The sequence below is a fragment of the Xenopus tropicalis genome, chromosome 4 (genome assembly GCF_000004195.4).
Source record: "Xenopus tropicalis strain Nigerian chromosome 4, UCB_Xtro_10.0, whole genome shotgun sequence".
Classification (NCBI taxonomy): domain Eukaryota; kingdom Metazoa; phylum Chordata; class Amphibia; order Anura; family Pipidae; genus Xenopus; species Xenopus tropicalis.
In genome coordinates, this window is record NC_030680.2 from 14,741,969 (window position 1) to 14,761,252 (window position 19,284).

General features: G+C 48.0%; 1 protein-coding gene across 8 annotated transcripts in view; it reads right to left on the reverse strand.

Moving 5' to 3' along the window:
• The window catches only part of shank2 (SH3 and multiple ankyrin repeat domains 2), a 310,238-nt gene that overhangs the window by 148,738 nt on the left and 142,216 nt on the right, over positions 1 to 19,284 (reverse strand). Inside the window, 1 exon segment of one of the 8 annotated variants that reach the window (NM_001102713.1) lies at positions 1,964 to 2,198. The exons of the other annotated variants lie outside the window; for them this stretch is intronic. Coding sequence (NP_001096183.1) covers positions 1,964 to 2,000 — 37 coding nt within the window. The 5' untranslated portion in view covers positions 2,001 to 2,198. 8 annotated transcript variants of the gene reach the window in all.

The window sequence follows — 19,284 nt, forward strand, 5'->3', positions numbered from 1 at the left end:
CCCCCAATGATCAGGTGATACTTGTACAGAGTAGGAGGCACCCCCAAAAATCAGGTAAAGCTTATATAGAGTAGGCAGCACCCCCAAAGATCAGATGATACTTGTACAGAGTAGGTGGCACCCCCAATGATCAGGTGATACTTATAGAGAGTAGGAGGCACCCCCAAAGATCAGGCAATACTTTTTTTACATTTTATTCAAACACGTGACTAGTTTACGGTTCCAAAAGCTCACACCACAATCCCATTGGATATTAGTGTTTCCACTGCTGAAGCCCCATCTATTCAGACTCAGGCCACCGTCCTAGTGAATGAATTAATGCTACTTGCCCATTCTTCTCATATAGACCAAGCAACATTCGCCAGAACATTAGTAGTATTGTCAGGACATAGAGTGGACCATACCATCAGAGAGGGGTGTAACTCTCACAGGGGAGCAGACAGCTCTCTCAATGAGCACGAAGCATTCTAAAGGAGCAGAGACACTCAACTAGAGAGGAGAACACTCACAGAAACCTAGCAACCTTATGTACGTGGGCCATATCCACAAAGAGCAGGCTCCCATGTTAATTAAGTTGTGTTGAACCCTTAGTGAGGTGAATGCACAAATAATCCTTCCAGGTACATAGAGAACATTATGGATCTGCATTCTAACAGAAACTAAACTGGTGAAAGGTTCCCACTGAGGTAGGTACCGGTGAGAAGGTTCCTACTGAGGTAGGTACCGGTGAAAAGGTTCCCACTGAGGTAGGTACCGGTGAAAAGGTTCCCACTGAGGTAGGTACCGGTGAAAAGGTTCCCACTGAGGTAGGTACCGGTGAAAAGGTTCCCACTGAGGTAGGTGCCGGTGAAAAGGTTCCCACTGAGGTAGGTACCGGTGAAAAGGTTCCCACTGAGGTAGGTATCGGTGAAAAGGTTCCCACTGAGGTAGGTACCGGTGAAAAGGTTCCCACTGAGGTAGGTACCGGTGAAAAGGTTCCCACTGAGGTAGGTACCGGTGAAAAGGTTCCCACTGAGGTAGGTACCGGTGAAAAGGTTCCCGCTGAGGTAGGTACCGGTGAAAAGGTTCCCGCTGAGGTAGGTACCGGTGAAAAGGTTCCCACTGAGGTAGGTACCGGTGAAAAGGTTCCCACTGAGGTAGGTGCCGGAGAAAAGGTTCCCACTGAGGTAGGTACCGGTAACACGGTTCCCACTGAGGTAGGTACCGGTAACAAGGTTCCTACTGAGGTAGGTACCGGTGACAAGGTTCCCACTGAGGTAGGTACCGGTGGCAAGGTTCCCACTGAGGCAGGTACCGGTGACAAGGTTCCCACTGAGGTAGGTACCGGTAACAAGGTTCCTACTGAGGTAGGTACCGGTGACAAGGTTCCCACTGAGGCAGGTACCGGTGACAAGGTTCCCACTGAGGTAGGTACCAGTGACAATGTTCCCACTGAGGTAGGTACCGGTGACAACAGGGGGCTGGCAATAATAAATCAAGGCTACGTTGCCCAAGTGATTAATTTAATGTCCACTATGATCACAGCTGTGTCCCAAATCAACCAAATGATAAAGGGGAAACAAACCCATCCTGATTCATTATTCTACCTCCTACTTGGAACTTCTCACTGTAGGAACACTGATCCCCTCTGCCCTTTATACACTGAGCTTGGGAACATTCCTCCACATCAAAGATGCCTTTCAGGACAAGGAACAATACATCTACACCCAACAGAGCCAGAGGCGAGCACCCAGCAAGTCATTAGAGAGCTCAATAGCAATTAGGGTCCTTACAGAATACACCCCCTTCTCTTATACAGCCCGATCTACCTGATAGGGAACAGTGTGTCTCACAGAGGGACCCCCATAGAGAGCAATAGTATATTGACTTTATATGGGGGAACAAATATCTTTGCTATCTCCCAAGTTATCTCCCAAGAAAGCCCAGCAAGCAATCGAGTTGGCAGCACCGCCGAGCCCCTTACCTTCTTTCTTTGTGAAAGCGCTGAACAAAGACTTCATTTTGGAGGCAGCAGTTCAGTAGAGATCCCCCAAGGAAGGCAGGGAGGGGGGATTATCCAGACTCTGAGCTGGCAGCCTGCACCCTGGGTTGAGAAGGAAGAGCCCGGGAAGAGTGGAAGACGGAGCATAGCTGGGCAAGCAGCACCCAGGGCTCGGGCGGAGGAGCCCACCCCTCATCCTGTCTGTCAGCTGGGAGACGGCTGCGCGCAGACTGGAGCAGCTCAAACATCTTGCGATCTTGCACAGAAGTGAGTCATGTGAGCAGCCCGGTCCCCGGCTATTGTGAGGCTCGGTATTAATGAGGAATCCGGCGCAGGACTGGGGAGTGAGGGGGAGGTGAGGATTGGTCACCCGTACATAGGTGCCGGGAAGGCTTGGCACGGAGTGCAGGGAGGGTGACAGCTCATTATCCTGAAGGAGGTTCTGATGATACTGGGGAGCAAGTGCCACCCGCTCCTGGGCATCACATTCTGTGCCATGCTCTCATCTCTGCCCTGTCAGCTGTGTCATTTAGCTGCTTCCACTCAGCCACCTCTGAACTGTGCCAGCTTAACCAGTCCTCCTAATCACTGTCTACTAAACTAGTACTCACCTGTGCCAGCTCAACCAGTCCTCCTAATCACTGTCTACTAAACTAGTACTCACCTGTGCCAGCTCAACCAGTCCTCCTAATCACTGTCTACTAAACTAGTACTCACCTGTGCCAGCTCAACCAGTCCTCCTAATCACTGTCTACTAAACTAGTACTCACCTGTGCCAGCTCAACCAGTCCTCCTAATCACTGTCTACTAAACTAGTACTCACCTGTGCCAGCTCAACCAGTCCTCCTAATCACTGTCTACTAAACTAGTACTCACCTGTGCCAGCTCAACCAGTCCTCCTAATCACTGTCTACTAAACTAGTACTCACCTGTGCCAGCTCAACTAGTACTCCTAATCACTGTCTACTAAACTAGTACTCACCTGTGCCAGCTCAACCAGTCCTCCTAATCACTGTCTACTAAACTAGTACTCACCTGTGCCAGCTCAACCAGTCCTCCTAATCACTGTCTACTAAACTAGTACTCACCTGTGCCAGCTCAACTAGTACTCCTGATCAGTCTACTAAACTAGTACTCATCTGTGCCAGCTCAACCAGTCCTCCTAGTCACTGTCTACTAAACTAGTACTCACCTGTGCCAGCTCAACCAGTCCTCCTAGTCACTGTCTACTAAACTAGTACTCACCTGTGCCAGCTAAACCAGTCCTCCTAATCACTGTCTACTAAACTAGTACTCACCTGTGCCAGCTCAACTAGTACTCCTGATCAGTCTACTAAACTAGTACTCACCAGTGCCAGCTAAACCAGTCCTCCTGATCACTGTCTACTAAACTAGTACTCACCTGTGCCAGCTCAACCAGTCCTCCTAATCAGTCTACTAAACTAGTACTCACCTGTGCCAGCTCAACCAGTCCTCCTAATCACTGTCTACTAAACTAGTACTCACCTGTGCCAGCTCAACCAGTCCTCCTAATCAGTCTACTAAACTAGTACTCACCTGTGCCAGCTCAACCAGTCCTCCTAATCACTGTCTACTAAACTAGTACTCACCTGAGCCAGCCCAACCAGTCCTCCTGATCAGTCTACTAAACTAGTACTCACCTGAGCCAGCCCAACCAGTCTTCCTGATCCTTGTCTACTAAACTAGTACTCAACTGTGCCAGCTCAACCAGTCCTCCTGATCAGTCTACTAAACTAGTACTCACCTGAGCCAGCCCAACCAGTCCTCCTGATCAGTCTACTAAACTAGTACTCACCTGAGCCAGCCCAACCAGTCCTCCTGATCAATACTGAACTGTGTCAGCAAACCTGTCCTGTTTGGCATCAATAAAACGAATCTTAAACATCCCCATGAAAGTAGTCTTGAATAGTGCCACTAAACCAGTTCAGACTGGAGTCAGCTAAACTAGCCATGGATAGTGCCAACAAATTAGTCCTGTTTGATGCCAGCTAAACTAGCCACAGATAGTGCCAACAAATTAGTCCTGTTTGATGCCAGCTAAAGTAGCCACGGATAGTGCCAACAAATTAGTCCTGTTTGGTGCCAGCTAAAGTAGCCACGGATAGTGCCAACAAATTAGTCCTGTTTGGTGCCAGCTAAACTAGCCACAGATAGTGCCAACAAATTAGTCCTGTTTGGTGCCAGCTAAACTAGCCACGGATAGTGCCAACAAATTAGTCCTGTTTGGTGCCAGCTAAAGTAGCCACGGATAGTGCCAACAAATTAGTCCTGTTTGGTGCCAGCTAAAGTAGCCACGGATAGTGCCAACAAATTAGTCCTGTTTGGTGCCAGCTAAAGTAGCCACGGATAGTGCCAACAAATTAGTCCTGTTTGGTACCAGCTACACCCAGCTGCACAAAGTCGGAATAGGACCAGCAATTTAGCCCTAACTAGTGCCAGTAATGCCCATCCTACATGGTACCAGAAAGTTGGTCCTGTTTGGTGTCAAAATAATGCCCTAAATAGTGCCAGCAAACTGGTAGTCACTGGTGACGGTGGAAGCCATACTACATGGTACAAAGCAAATAAGAGTGTTGGGTGTCAGCAACCCAGTACTATTTGGAGGCTGCCAAACCAATGCTACAAGGTACCAGTAAACTCACCCTGTTTAGTCAGATGAACAAATCCTAAGCAGTACCGGCAGCCAGCCCTGTCTGGGCACCCGAATTGTGGCAACAAATCCATTCTGATTGGTGTCGGCTAAACAAATCCTTAACAGGGCAATCAAACCGGTCCTGATTGGACTCATTGCCCAGAACAATGGCAACAAACCAGCATAAATCTCAACTAAACACATTCAACACACACAGCGCCGCACAAACAAGTGCCAAGGAATCCCAGCGAGCCAGTCCTGATGTGCGTCAGTCACTGCCTGAACAATGGCCGTCACCGAATCTATTCTCTCCGACCCAATGGGTATTAGCTCTATGCACTCGGAACATCCCCGGTGTGTATACACTGACGGTATCTAATATGGGCCTTTTGTTCTCTTGCCAAGATCTGTTCCTCATCATTACACTGATGTGATACAGCAGAACCGCCGGCAACGCACGGCATAGAACCAACAGAAACCTGGAGGAACAACCTACGGCGCTGGCACTTGGGCACTTGGCCGCCAACCCTGTAGATTTGACTGCAGATAAGTGGTACAAATATGTCATTTTATGAAAACTGGATATTAGAAAGGTGCTTAAAAATAAAAAGAGATTAAAGGAGAACTAAAACCTCAGATAAATGGAGCATTTCAGGGAAGCCCTCTAACCCCCCCCCCCACAACCAATCTGCACTAACCTGCTCCCCAAAATCTGCTCTGTTTTCCTTACCTGTCCAGAACAAAAGGTGAAAGGGTTTTGGGGGGCAAACTGGAGTGATCTGGGCAGGAGGTGGGAGGGCTCTCATTACAGTGAATTACCATTCACCCAAGGCTTAAGTTCTCCTTTAAGAAGAAATATTCAGCGACAGGAGATATAGAGGTGACATTTAATCACAGTAGTAAGGAATATCCTTGGGTGCTGCTGGACCCTCTAGAACTGCTTGATCTAGAACTCCCTCATTGAATAGCACTTGTAGTCCATAACTTTAACCCCTGTCCCTGGTACTGAATGCCATTCCCATTGCCATAGTCAGTAGCCACGATCCCTGCCCCTGGTACTGAATGCCATTCCCATTGCCATAGTCAGTAGCCACGATCCCCGTCCCTGGTACTGAATGCTGTTCCCATTGCCATAGTCAGTAGCCACGATCCCTGCCCCTGGTACTGAATGCCATTCCCATTGCCATAGTCAGTAGCCACAATCCCCGTCCCTGGTACTGAATGCTGTTCCCATTGCCACAGTCAGTAGCCATGATCCCTGCCCCTGGTACTGAATGCCATTCCCATTGCCACAGTCAGTAGCCATGATCCCCGTCCCTGGTACTGAATGCTGTTCCCATTGCCACAGTCAGTAGCCACGATCCCTGCCCCTGGTACTGAATGCCGTTCCCATTGCCACAGTCAGTAGCCATGATCCCCGTCCCTGGTACTGAATGCCGTTCCCATTGCCACAGTCAGTAGCCACGATCCCTGTCCCTGGTACTGAATGCCGTTCCCATTGCCACAGTCAGTAGTCAAGATCCCCGTCCCTGGTACTGAATGCTGTTCCCATTGCCACAGTCAATAGCCACGATCCCTGTCCCTGGTACTGAATGCCGTTCCCATTGCCACAGTCAGTAGCCACGATCCCCGTCCCTGGTACTGAATGCTGTTTCCATTGCCACAGTCAATAGCCACAATCCCTGTCCCTGGTACTGAATGCTGTTCCCATTGCCACAGTCAGTAGCCACGATCCCTGTCCCTGGTACTGAATGCCTTTGCCATTGTCAGTAGCCACGATCCCTGCCCCTGGTACTGAATGCCGTTCCCATTGCCACAGTCAGTAGCCACGATCCCCGTCCCTGGTACTGAATGCCGTTCCCATTGCCACAGTCAGTATTCAAGATCCCCGTCCCTGGTACTGAATGCTGTTCCCATTGCCACAGTCAATAGCCACGATCCCTGTCCCTGGTACTGAATGCCGTTCCCATTGCCATAGTCAGTAGCCACGATCCCTGTCCCTGGAACTGAATGTCGTTCCCATTGCCATAGTCAGTAGCCGTGATCCCCGTCCCTGGTACTGAATGCCGTTCCCATTGCCACAGTCAGTAGCCACGATCCCCGTCCCTGGTACTGAATGCTGTTTCCATTGCCACAGTCAGTAGCCACAATCCCTGTCCCTGGTACTGAATGCTGTTCCCATTGCCACAGTCAGTAGCCACGATCCCTGTCCCTGGTACTGAATGCCTTTGCCATTGTCAGTAGCCACGATCCCTGCCCCTGGTACTGAATGCCGTTCCCATTGCCACAGTCAGTAGCCATTATCCCCGTCCCTGGTACTGAATGCCGTTCCCATTGCCACAGTCAGTAGTCAAGATCCCCGTCCCTGGTACTGAATGCTGTTCCCATTGCCACAGTCAATAGCCACGATCCCTGTCCCTGGTACTGAATGCCGTTCCCATTGCCACAGTCAGTAGCCACGATCCCCGTCCCTGGTACTGAATGCTGTTTCCATTGCCACAGTCAATAGCCACGATCCCTGTCCCTGGTACTGAATGCCTTTGCCATTGTCAGTAGCCACGATCCCTGCCCCTGGTACTGAATGCCGTTCCCATTGCCACAGTCAGTAGCCATGATCCCCGTCCCTGGTACTGAATGCCGTTCCCATTGCCACAGTCAGTATTCAAGATCCCCGTCCCTGGTACTGAATGCTGTTCCCATTGCCACAGTCAATAGCCACGATCCCTGTCCCTGGTACTGAATGCCGTTCCCATTGCCATAGTCAGTAGCCACGATCCCTGTCCCTGGAACTGAATGTCGTTCCCATTGCCATAGTCAGTAGCCGTGATCCCCGTCCCTGGTACTGAATGCCGTTCCCATTGCCACAGTCAGTAGCCACGATCCCCGTCCCTGGTACTGAATGCTGTTTCCATTGCCACAGTCAGTAGCCACAATCCCTGTCCCTGGTACTGAATGCTGTTCCCATTGCCACAGTCAGTAGCCACGATCCCTGTCCCTGGTACTGAATGCCTTTGCCATTGTCAGTAGCCACGATCCCTGCCCCTGGTACTGAATGCCGTTCCCATTGCCACAGTCAGTAGCCATTATCCCCGTCCCTGGTACTGAATGCCGTTCCCATTGCCACAGTCAGTAGTCAAGATCCCCGTCCCTGGTACTGAATGCTGTTCCCATTGCCACAGTCAATAGCCACGATCCCTGTCCCTGGTACTGAATGCCGTTCCCATTGCCATAGTCAGTAGCCACTAACCCTGTCCCTGGAACTGAATGCCGTTCCCATTGCCACAGTCAGTAGCCAAGATCCCCGTCCCTGGTACTGAATGCCGTTCCCATTGCCACAGTCAATAGCCACGATCCCTGTCCCTGGTACTGAATGCCGTTCCCATTGCCACAGTCAGTAGCCACGATCCCTGTCCCTGGTACTGAATGCCATTCCCATTGCCACAGTCAGTAGCCACGATCCCTGTCCCTGGTACTGAATGCCATTCCCATTGCCACAGTCAGTAGCCACGATCCCTGCCCCTGGTACTGAATGCCGTTCCCATTGCCATAGTCAGTAGCCACGATCCCTGTCCCTGGTACTGAATGCCATTCCCATTGCCACAGTCAATAGCCATGATCCCTGTCCCTGGTACTGAATGCCATTCCCATTGCCACAGTCAGTAGCCACGATCCCTGTCCCTGGTACTGAATGCCATTCCCATTGCCACAGTCAGTAGCCACGATCCCTGTCCCTGGTACTGAATGCTGTTCCCATTGCCACAGTCAGTAGCCACAATCCCCGTTCCAGGTACTGAATGCCATTCCCATTGCCACAGTCAGTAGCCACAATCCCCGTTCCAGGTACTGAATGCCATTCCCATTGCCACAGTCAGTAGCCACAATCCCCGTTCCTGGTACTGAATGCCGTTCCCATTTCTACATTGACTCCCATGTCCCTATATTAATGAAAGAGCCGCACCAGTTGTGCCCAATAATACCGAACATTATCCCCCCATCCCAGTAGGAGAAGCAGATGCCCGGGGTCCGTGCCACTGACTACTTAATAACCTGCTTTGGTGCCACTTTATATACTGTGATCCACTAAGCGGAATTGTAGTTCAACAATAGCTGGAAGGAAGCAGTTTGCAGTTGAAATACCCACCAGATCTGTCTAAATGCACTGATCCATCTCCTTTATTCCGTCCCATAATGGCCAGGAAGTGGCTAGTGTACAGGTATTATCTTCCCCAGCCCGCTATCCCTGGCCCTATACAGGCACAGAATGGATGCATTTATATCTGTCCTTATTTTATATTATTTTCTGCCCCTATTCTCACCCCTGCCCCCCCCCCCAGCCGGGTCAGATACCCCCCTCACCCCCCCCCAAAGCATAATAATAACCCTTCCCAGCAGGTCCCTCCAGTGAAACCAGCGGCACTCAGACGTCCAACCTGACCTACATTTGAGCGCAGGGAGGGAATCAGGCGCCAATTATCTCCCCCACAGTAATTATGTTAAAGCGCTGGGAGAAGGTGGGAAACAGGAAATGATTTATAAGCAAAACAAGCGCTTGGCTGTGCCTGTCAGACCCGCTGAGTGATATCATATAAGAAACAAACGCACTAAATGCCTCCATCGATGGCGCCCTGTCCCCGGACGCGCCGCTCACACATGGAAACGCTGCCTGGTTGTCAGAAGGGTCGCTGATCCCGGCAACCAAAAAAAAATAAATTTCACACTGAGCCTTTAATTTATTTATTCTTATGATTTTATTTTCAGCCCCCCTGCTCTTCATCTTCCTTTATATTATTTTGAAGGTCTTTCCTGGTTGCTAGGGTAGGCAAACCCTAGCAACCAGCTAATGGTTTACATTCCAAGCAGAAGAGCTGCAGAAAAAAAGGTTCATTTTTAAAAGCAGAAAAAGAAAAGGAAAAAAAATGAAGACCAACTGCAAATTTCTTTTGTGTATCAAGGTAAACTAGCTACCCCTTTAACCACAGATCATTTATAAACATCAGGTCAGGCAACAGAGGTTATGGATCCAGTCAGACACATGCAAGTCTTTATACCCAGTCTAATAAAGTGACATGTTACAACTGCAGTGGAATTGTTTCCTCCGCCTTTGTAAGCTTTCTTACCCCAACCACATTGCTTACTGATTCTGAATAGACAGAGGTTCCCTAGTTGGCATGACTTTAGCCAGACCAGACCTTAGCCAGCCCCTAATCTTGCCTTTCTCTATGGCTAATGGGTTTCTGCATAACAGATCCCAAACCTGCAGTATATGATACTGTGGGGATCATTTATAAAGTTCGAACAGCGTATATTTTTTTTGCAAATGGCTGTTATTTCTTGTATTACCTGGCCTCCAGCAAGGGGTTAAGCCCAGTTGGTGGCTGATTTATTTCATTAATGTATGATTCTATTCATTCATTAAGCGGCGTTATTAAAATCTAGCGAAGTGGATCTGGGCATAGCGGCGAACCTCCCAATGATGATGATGATGATGAATGGGAGCCGCTTGATTCACATTGTTTTTCTCTCTGGAAAATTCTCTCCCCCTCACTGCTTAAAGCACCCCGGCTCCCTGCCTGATAGAGAGACAGCAGGTAACGCGCTCACTAACATATACGCCAGAAGCCTCAACGTACACATTGCACAGGGGACGCCACAGATGCACGTAGGAGGCAAAGGCTCTAACTCAGCCCCTAGCACACAGCATGGAAGTACTGCCAATACTCTATCCCAGCATCTCATCCTCCATACTCCCCATACAAACCCCCTGTAACAGAATCCAGAGCACTTGTTGGTTTTTTAGGTGAACTTTCCCTTTAAAACTGAATGCATTACTAAGTAGCCTGATGCTGCAAATGCTTGCTTGCGTGTATTCTATGCAGGCTACGGCCAATCCCATGCCTATAATATCAGGGGAGTATTCCCCAATAGGTTCATGGCTACTGGAAGCCATTAGGCCAGCCAGCATCAAAAACTGACCAGTTAGGGCATATGTAGTGACTTCTAGGAAAACGTCTGCCTCCCAGAGAGCATGCTGGGGGTTGTAGTCCATTATAACTGAAGGGTTTCAAATTTACACCTGGTTGTTCCAGAAGCCACCTAATAATAACCTGAATTCCTTGTACTCCGCTCCTGCCTTTGTTCATTTCAGGGTGGGGCTGCCACCTGGTCTAGCAAGTAGGATATCAGCCAATGCCCCCCTCCTGCCCCAGCCAACCCCTGATCCATCGGAATCTCCATTCCCAAATTAACAAAATCCCCTCCAATTCAGCCCTTGACATCACAATCCTATTGCAACATGACTCCGCCCCTTTACCTCCCATCTCTTTCATCACTGTCCCCGCCCCCAGTCAGAATTACTCCCACAAAATGGTGGCAACTCTGTTTTCCGTGTTGTCTTTAGATGTCGACATAGTGGGGGCCCTGTTATTTATATACAGTAGGTGCTGGGAGTTGTGTGAGGGGCGCAGGTTTGGCAACACTGACATAAAGTGCTACTGTCATAATCTCCACCCCATCTAGTGATTCAAAACCACCCGGTCCCCTTGGGCAGTAGGTCCTATCAACTAAAAACAATGGTGCCCAGTAAGAAACAAGAGTCCAACTAAATTGCATGGCTGGCCACGCCCAGACCCCCCTGCCCATTAGATCCAAACCCCACCTATGATATACTCAAACCCTGCCCACTTCCTGCAAGTCCAGCCTTTGTGGAAACAGGGCGGTCCTACTGTTGCCCTCATTATCGTCACTACCCCCCCCCCAACTCCTATCTTTAATTTCCACTCTGCAAGACTCCATTTATCATAGGGCCCTTAAATAAATTGTCCTCGACAACATCAGTCAGAAAGTGACCGGCAGGTGGCGCTGTTGTGACAAAACTTATTCATATTAATTGTACTTTAACCCTTAATATCGCAGAATTAAAAAATAAAAAATAATGAATGTAAAGTGCAAAAATGCTTTTTGAGCAAAGGATTACTTATCCTTTAAAGCCAGCTCCAGTTCATTCACCCAGACTCACTCACAATGGCGTAATGCACTGTTCTATTTACCGCCTCCCCCGACAATATTAGAATATTTCTTTTTCCTGCTCGCCACCATTTCTCTTTGCTTAAAATATTAGCAAGATTTATTTCCATTATCCCTCGGCCGCAGCTTGTGATTCACACTGTAAAAATAATTCCGGAGCCCAGTAACACCAGGTTATCCGGAGGTGTTTTATTCCAAGCAACGAATCCGACGGAGTGAAAAGTTCTGTACGTGTAGGTGGGGGGGTAGCAGGCGGCACAATAGCAGCGGCGCCTCTGGGTACAGACCGGCTCTTATTTCTATATTAAAGAGAGGCCCAGAACAATAAATTGGAAAGTGCTGATAAATACAGCATTTAAATGTAGTCTTTTTATTTCCTATCCATTACCCTTATTCTGTGCTATAAAGTATGGCACTCACTGCTCTGACTCATATGTACAAGTACAAGCTGGCACCGTATTGTGCCCATTCACCGACTCGTGCCCACACTGACTCCTGGCTCAGCCATCCGCTTCCTGTGTATAGCAAGCTTCAGCCTAGCCGCAAGTGGGGTACGGATTTATTTTTAAGATGGCATAGAAACATTGGGGTAACAGTCACCCTGTTCCAGGGCACAAATAAGCACTCACCCCAAATCTCCCCCTAACTGGCCTTCAGGCTGGGCCCCCTTAGCCCATAACAAGGTTACAGATATATAGAAACATTGGGGTAACAGTCACCCTGCTATAGTTCCAGGGGTACCCAGGGCACAAATAAGCACTCACCCCAAATCTCCCCCTAACTGGCCTTCAGGCTGGGCCCCCTTAGCCCATAACAAGGTTACAGATATATAGAAACATTGGGGTAACAGTCACCCTGCTATAGTTCCAGGGGTACCCAGGGCACAAATAAGCACTCACCCCAAATCTCCCCCTAACTGGCCTTCAGGCTGGGCCCCCTTAGCCCATAACAAGGTTACAGATATATAGAAACATTGGGGTAACAGTCACCCTGCTATAGTTCCAGGGGTACCCAGGGCACAAATAAGCACTCACCCCAAATCCCCCCCTAACTGGCCTTCAGGCTGGGCCCCCTTAGCCCATAACAAGGTTACAGATATATAAAAACATTGGGGTAACAGTCACCCTGCTAAAGTTCCAGGGGTACCCAGGGCACAAATAAGCACTCACCCCAAATCCCCCCCTAATTGGCCTTCAGGCTGGGCCCCCTTAGCCCATAACAAGGTTACAGATATATAGAAACATTGGGGTAACAGTCACCCTGCTATAGTTCCAGGGGTACCCAGGGCACAAATAAGCACTCACCCCAAATCCCCCCCTAACTGGCCTTCAGGCTGGGCCCCCTTAGCCCATAACAAGGTTACAGATATATAGAAACATTGGGGTAACAGACACCCTGCTATAGTTCCAGGGGTACCCAGGGCACAAATAAGCACTCACCCTAAATCCCCCCCTAACTGGCCTTCAGGCTGGGCCCCCTTAGCCCATAACAAGGTTACAGATATATAGAAACATTGGGGTAACTGTCACCCATTGCACCCCACTAGGTGTATAAACACACACACACACACAATATATTTATGGGTAACATTTATATAAATACATTACTATAGTGCTACATTAATACAGACATACAGTTCCTAGTGCAGTCTCTGTGCTGCCGGATTACAGGTTCCATGGCACAGTCCCGCAGTCCCATAGGATATGGCTCCCAATTTTCATTTGTTTATTGGCAGGTCAAAGCTCAATCAATATCTCCAACACACAAGTCTTTAAAATGTAACTATTATGGCACAATCTGAACAGTGGCACCTGGGGTAACTATTAACAGCCTATGGTGTCCCCCAAAGATCCTTTTCCAGTCCTAACCAGCCCTTGGGCAAAAGCAATAATGTTAGGAGGGGCACCCCTGATTTATGATATTTTTTTCCCCATCCTATTCAGATACTGACTTTGCAGCACTGCCCAAGACCAATACCCCCTTAGTCCTGCAAACTACCCTCGGGGTGGAGCAGGTTCGAGCCAATGGAGGGACCACAGGTCCTTAATGGGACCCATACCCAGTTCCTTGACTGACTTAAGTCCGTTTTGGCCACAATTCTTCAATCATTTTTGTGTGAATAATCCCCAGGCCTCAGGTGAACCCAGGCTTCCAGCTACTCAGAATGACACTGGGAAAATCTCACAAATTGCCTTCTATTTCTCCTGGCTCAGCTCCTACATAGCAGGCTGTCTCTCCCCAGCCTTTGGATGTGCTCTCTTGGGTTAGGCCCCATCGCACTGAGCTGTAGAGTGCTTGCCGTTCGCCTCAGGACATGCTTTAAATGATTCATTTAATGATAAGTGAGATCCTATTGGACGAGGCCTCCCATTCAAGCTGCTGCTCGGATGCATTCATTCAAATTACTGTGCAATGCAAAAGCTTGCAGATAAAGGGAAAGTCACACCATACATAATTAAATAGCACTTACAATTTAATATATGATTGATGCTAGCTCTGCACTTTTGACAATTCTGTGCAATTTATAGACAGCACGAACATGTAGTTTATGGGTTACAGTGGGCCATACACTGGTTTACCTTCTAGGTACCCAACCAACTGGCCTGCAAGCCAAAAAGATGGACATTGTGTGATTTGGCCAGCCAGGCTGACCATCTAGCTACCCAACCAACTGGCCTGTAAGCCAAAAAGATGGACATTGTGTGATTTGGCCACCCAGGCTGACCGTCTAGCTACCCAACCAACTGGCCTGCAAGCCAAAAAGATGGACATTGTGTGATTTGGCCACCCAGGCTGACTTTCTAAGTACCCAACCAACTGGCCTGCAAGTTAAAAAGATGGACATTGTGTGATTTGGCCACCCAGGCTGACCGTCTAGCTACCCAACCAACTGGCCTGCAAGCCAAAAAGATGGACATTGTGTGATTTGGCCACCCAGGCTGACTTTCTAAGTACCCAACCAACTGGCCTGCAAGTTAAAAAGATGGACATTGTGTGATTTGGCCACCCAGGCTGACCGTCTAGCTACCCAACCAACTGGCCTGCAAGTTAAAAAGATGGACATCGTGTCATTTGGCCACCCAGGCTGACTTTCTAAGTACCCAACCAACTGGCCTGCAAGCCAAAAAGATGCCTGGGTGATTGTTCATCTATGCGTTTGAACAGGCAGATATGTTTCTCCACCTTTCATGGTCAAACACATTCTCCATAGAACCCACAAATCCCTAGGTGCTCCCATAGCGACAGATACAATAAATCAATTCTACCGCAGTAAGCACAATTCCGCAGGACAAATTAAGGTTATATTTGGCCTTTAATACAACCTACAAACAATAACAAGTCAGCGAGCGGTCAGTCGTTAAGCTAATGAGCTGCGCTACGGAGAGACCACATGATCTTTCCTGTGATACAGGCAGCCGTAACCCTTCTGGGCTCTGTTCATCATCTTATTATTCCGTCTCAGTGCAGATTTTGTTATTTAAGGATCTAATTAATTGCAATCAGCTGATCTAACCTTTAAGTAGCTTCCATCTTCAGTCTGTGCCGGCACAGCCCATTCTCACCGACACGTATGCCAAATCTATTAGATGCCACACCAACATACATTGAGTAGGTGAGCACACACACAGACAGTCATGATTCCCACCAGGCTCTTGAGGTCTAGGGCCACTACCCCTGTCTCTGGCTAACCTCTACAATCACATTAGCCACAATATCCTATCTACATAATGGTGGGCCACTGTCAAATCTGAGGTCGTCTCAGAACCCTACACCAGCCTTTAACTGGCAGCCTAAGGCTTGGAACCTTAATAGACTGCCCTTCACTATTGCAGATGGCAAAAGGCAAGACTTGTAAAGGCTTAAACTGAACATAAAAAGGCATATCCATATGAACCATGGGTATTTGGGGCATGAATATGGCAAGCATGTTGGTTGGCAGCAGCTTGAACCAAGCTCAGAAGCTTTGAAAACCCCTAGGTAAGGAGGAGATGTTCTCCAATGCTATGAAATGGCTCAATGCTATTAGTCAGGTGGGCAAATGAAAACTCCTAGGTGCATGTTCACCATAATAAACTGCTGAGAAGTTTTAAGCTACTATGAAATGGTACGTTCTTATTGGACAGAAAAGTAGGAGGGTGTCTATGGCAGCAGAAGATCACTTGGGTTTTTGAACTAATCTCCCAGATAAAATGTTTATTCAATCACTCTTCATGCAATGTAGAAACCTTATAGGTCGTTTAGATTAATGGCCCATTGTAGATGGGGGACCAATGTTTTGTAAAGGAAAATTAGCTGCTGACCTTCTTCTGGATGAGAGGATGGCTCCAGAATTTTATCTCAGAACCTCTATGGCAGTGGTTCCCAACCTTTCTAATGCCGCAACCCTTTAATATAGTTTCCCATGTTGTGGTGACCCCCAACCATAGAGGAGTGGTGACTCGGTTCCTAAGACCATCTGAAATGTGTTTCCTGATGACCCTGAGAACCACTGCTCTATGAAAAAGGAGGGTTAGCAGAGAACATAGGCTTAATGGGGGTACCTAGAACCCACTGGAGAACATGATACCAGGTTTGCATAGATTGTACCATGAGAGTTACAGGATGAAGGCTTCAAATATTTCATGTCACGGTTGTCACCATTCACTTCTCAACAACCTAAGCAGGGACGCGTCAGCATACAGAGCAACATATAATCTCTTGCGATTTTATCCTCAGACTTTACCAAACATGATTATTACATATTTTAGGATACCATGGCAACCATTAGGTCTCCAAGCCAATCCAACCTTTGGATTTCCTCGGGTAGCATCCTCTTTGGAACCTTGATAGAAACCTACTGAGGACCGAGGCTGCAAACATCCGATCTGTATGGAAGCATCAACCCACCCTGACCAAAATAAAGAAATGGAATAAACAAGCTCAACGGTTGGGTTCCAAACCACCGCAGCCCAGCAGATCGGAGCTGAGAAAATAAACAGTCACACGGGGCATGAAGGAAACTGCTTCAGCCGCTGCTCACAGGGTTAATGCAGTGTGAGAAACACACGGCTAATTTTAAACCTTTTCTTCCCATGCAACACAAGAAGCAGAGGATGTGCAGCACGGAAAAAGCAGCTGCTCTTTGTCGTTGTACATCAGATCCCCAAAGCCGGGAGATGAGTCGGAATTACTGTTTATCCCTTGAGGCAGAAGGATTTTGTGTCCAGTTTAATTGCACAGTCACAAAACAGCATTTAATGTGCCTTTCCTTGGGTTAAATAAACCCTAAATCCAGGCCAGTTGTTTAAACATTGGAAGAAGAAGAAACTGGAGAGGAGACTGGGCAGGTAGAATGTGAAGGCCCTTAGATTGGTGACTTGTATGTAGGGTGCTGATAGGACAACATGAGTAGACACCACTCTGCCATATACCTGTATAGAGAATATACTTGCCCCAGGTCCTACACAAATAGGGCATTTAGGACCATAATAGTTTAAATTGTAGGAAATATTGTTCTTCAGGGTCCCTGAATGATGGAGACCTGTACCTCTGTGCCAGTAGACATAACCTACTTTTGATGTAGGGGATCTAGGAACAATTCTGTAAAATAGCATTGGCTTTATTTCATAGGTGTCCTATTTTAAAGGTGATATATCGTGCCCCTGCTCATGCCCTCTGTAAATCCTGGAAGTTGTACCATCTTTTCATGAGCGACCAGTTATAGAGCCTGCCTGTTCACGAGAAGCACAAAGGATGACTACACCAGCTGGGCCATGGCGTTGTATTACTCCAACAATGGCTCAGGGACATTCCCAGAACATTAATGGTGGAATCTCTACAAAGTATATCCCAAGTCTCAGCAGCCACAATCAAGATCTCCTGGTATGGACAATAACATTGGATAGCGTTGCTGGACCAACAAAATCACTCATCCTCAATATATCGAAATTGCAGCACTCCCATTTCATTTTCATAAAACCTCCTTTATTTTACATATGGCACAGACACAGCATCATTTCGGACCTCCTGGTCCTTTCTCAAGCTAACAAAGATTCTTTTTTAGAATAGTAATAAAAAACAGAACTGCTGTAAAACTATCTTGCCTACCTTAAAGGGATACTGCCATGATTTTTATGGGGCACTTTTTATTTCTAAATGACACTGTTACACAGCAAATAATTCCCTCTGCCATTTAAACTATTATTCTTGAACCAACAAATGTATTTGTAGCTGTAATATTGGTGTGTAGGCGCCATCTCAGTGCTTTGTGCCTGAGTCTGAGCTTTCAGCCAGCGCTACACATTAGAACTGCTTTCAGCTAACCTATTGTTTCTCCTACTCCCATGTAACTGGAGGAGTCCCAAGCCAGACTTGGATTTCTTACTATTGAGTGCTATTCTGATACCTACTGGGAGCTGCTATCTTGCTCCCTTCCCATTGTTCTGCTGATCGGTTGCTGGGGGGGTGAGGGGGGATATCACTCCAACTTGCAGCACAGCAGTAAAGTGTGCCTGAGTCTGAGCTTTCAGCCAGCGCTACACATTAGAACTGCTTTCAACTAACCCATTGTTTCTCCTACTCCCATGTAACTGGAGGAGTCCCAAGCCGGACTTGGATTTCTTACTATTGAGTGCTATTCTGATACCTACTGGGAGCTGCTATCTTGCTCCCTTCCCATTGTTCTGCTGATTGGCTGCTGGGGGTGAGGGGGGGTATCACTCCAACTTGCAGCGCAGCAGTAAAGAGTGACTGAAGTTTATCAGAGCACACGTCACATGGCTGTGGCACCCTGGGAAATGAAGAATATGGCTAGCCCCATGGGAAAAACAGATTACAATGTAGGATTCTGCTGGAGAAGCTCTATTTGTACAAAAACAAGTTTTCCAATGACAGTATTGCTTTAAATGCTGCAAAAGATCTGATAAGATACACAGTATAGGCATTACTGTCCCATATACTTCATAGACTTCTGCCCCCCCCAGTAGCCGCTGGCCCAGCTCTCTCAGTTATTACACCTCTGGTGTCACTATTCCCTTCCCAAGAATAGAGGCAGGTAACATATTCAGTACATTCCCAGTTTATTCATGGAATCCGAGCGGCCGCGTTCCCTCGCTCTCCCCCTGCCAGATTGCAGCAATTACCTTCAGCAAGCATGGATAATTATAGAAACCTCTTTAAAATTATGTTATAAAAAAAATAAAAGTATGGGGGGGTTTTTTGAGACGCCCAGGACCTGCGCAGAAGCTCAAGCGGCACGTTGTATAATTATACAGGAATAGTGCCGGGAACCTAGCAACACTGTGCACATTTGGGGAGTCGGAGCATCCACTCGCACACACACACTCGCACACTCACTCACACACACACCAGCTCCGTGCGTCTCACAAACCTTTCTGACAGGAGGAGGCACAGCCCATCGGAGAGATCACGGCTTCGCAGCCCCCGGCGTATCCAACGGCATTATCCAATCCGAGGGGTCATCATCTTGTAGAGTATATAGTGCTGGAACCGGGGCAAACTGGCCCAGCCGCTGATCTTGCACCTACCACCATTGTCTTTTTTCCGGGGCTCCATTTTTGGCCGGCCATAGTAAATCCAGCGTTTAACACATACTGCCTAAACCCTTCGTGCTCATTAACTCGCAGAC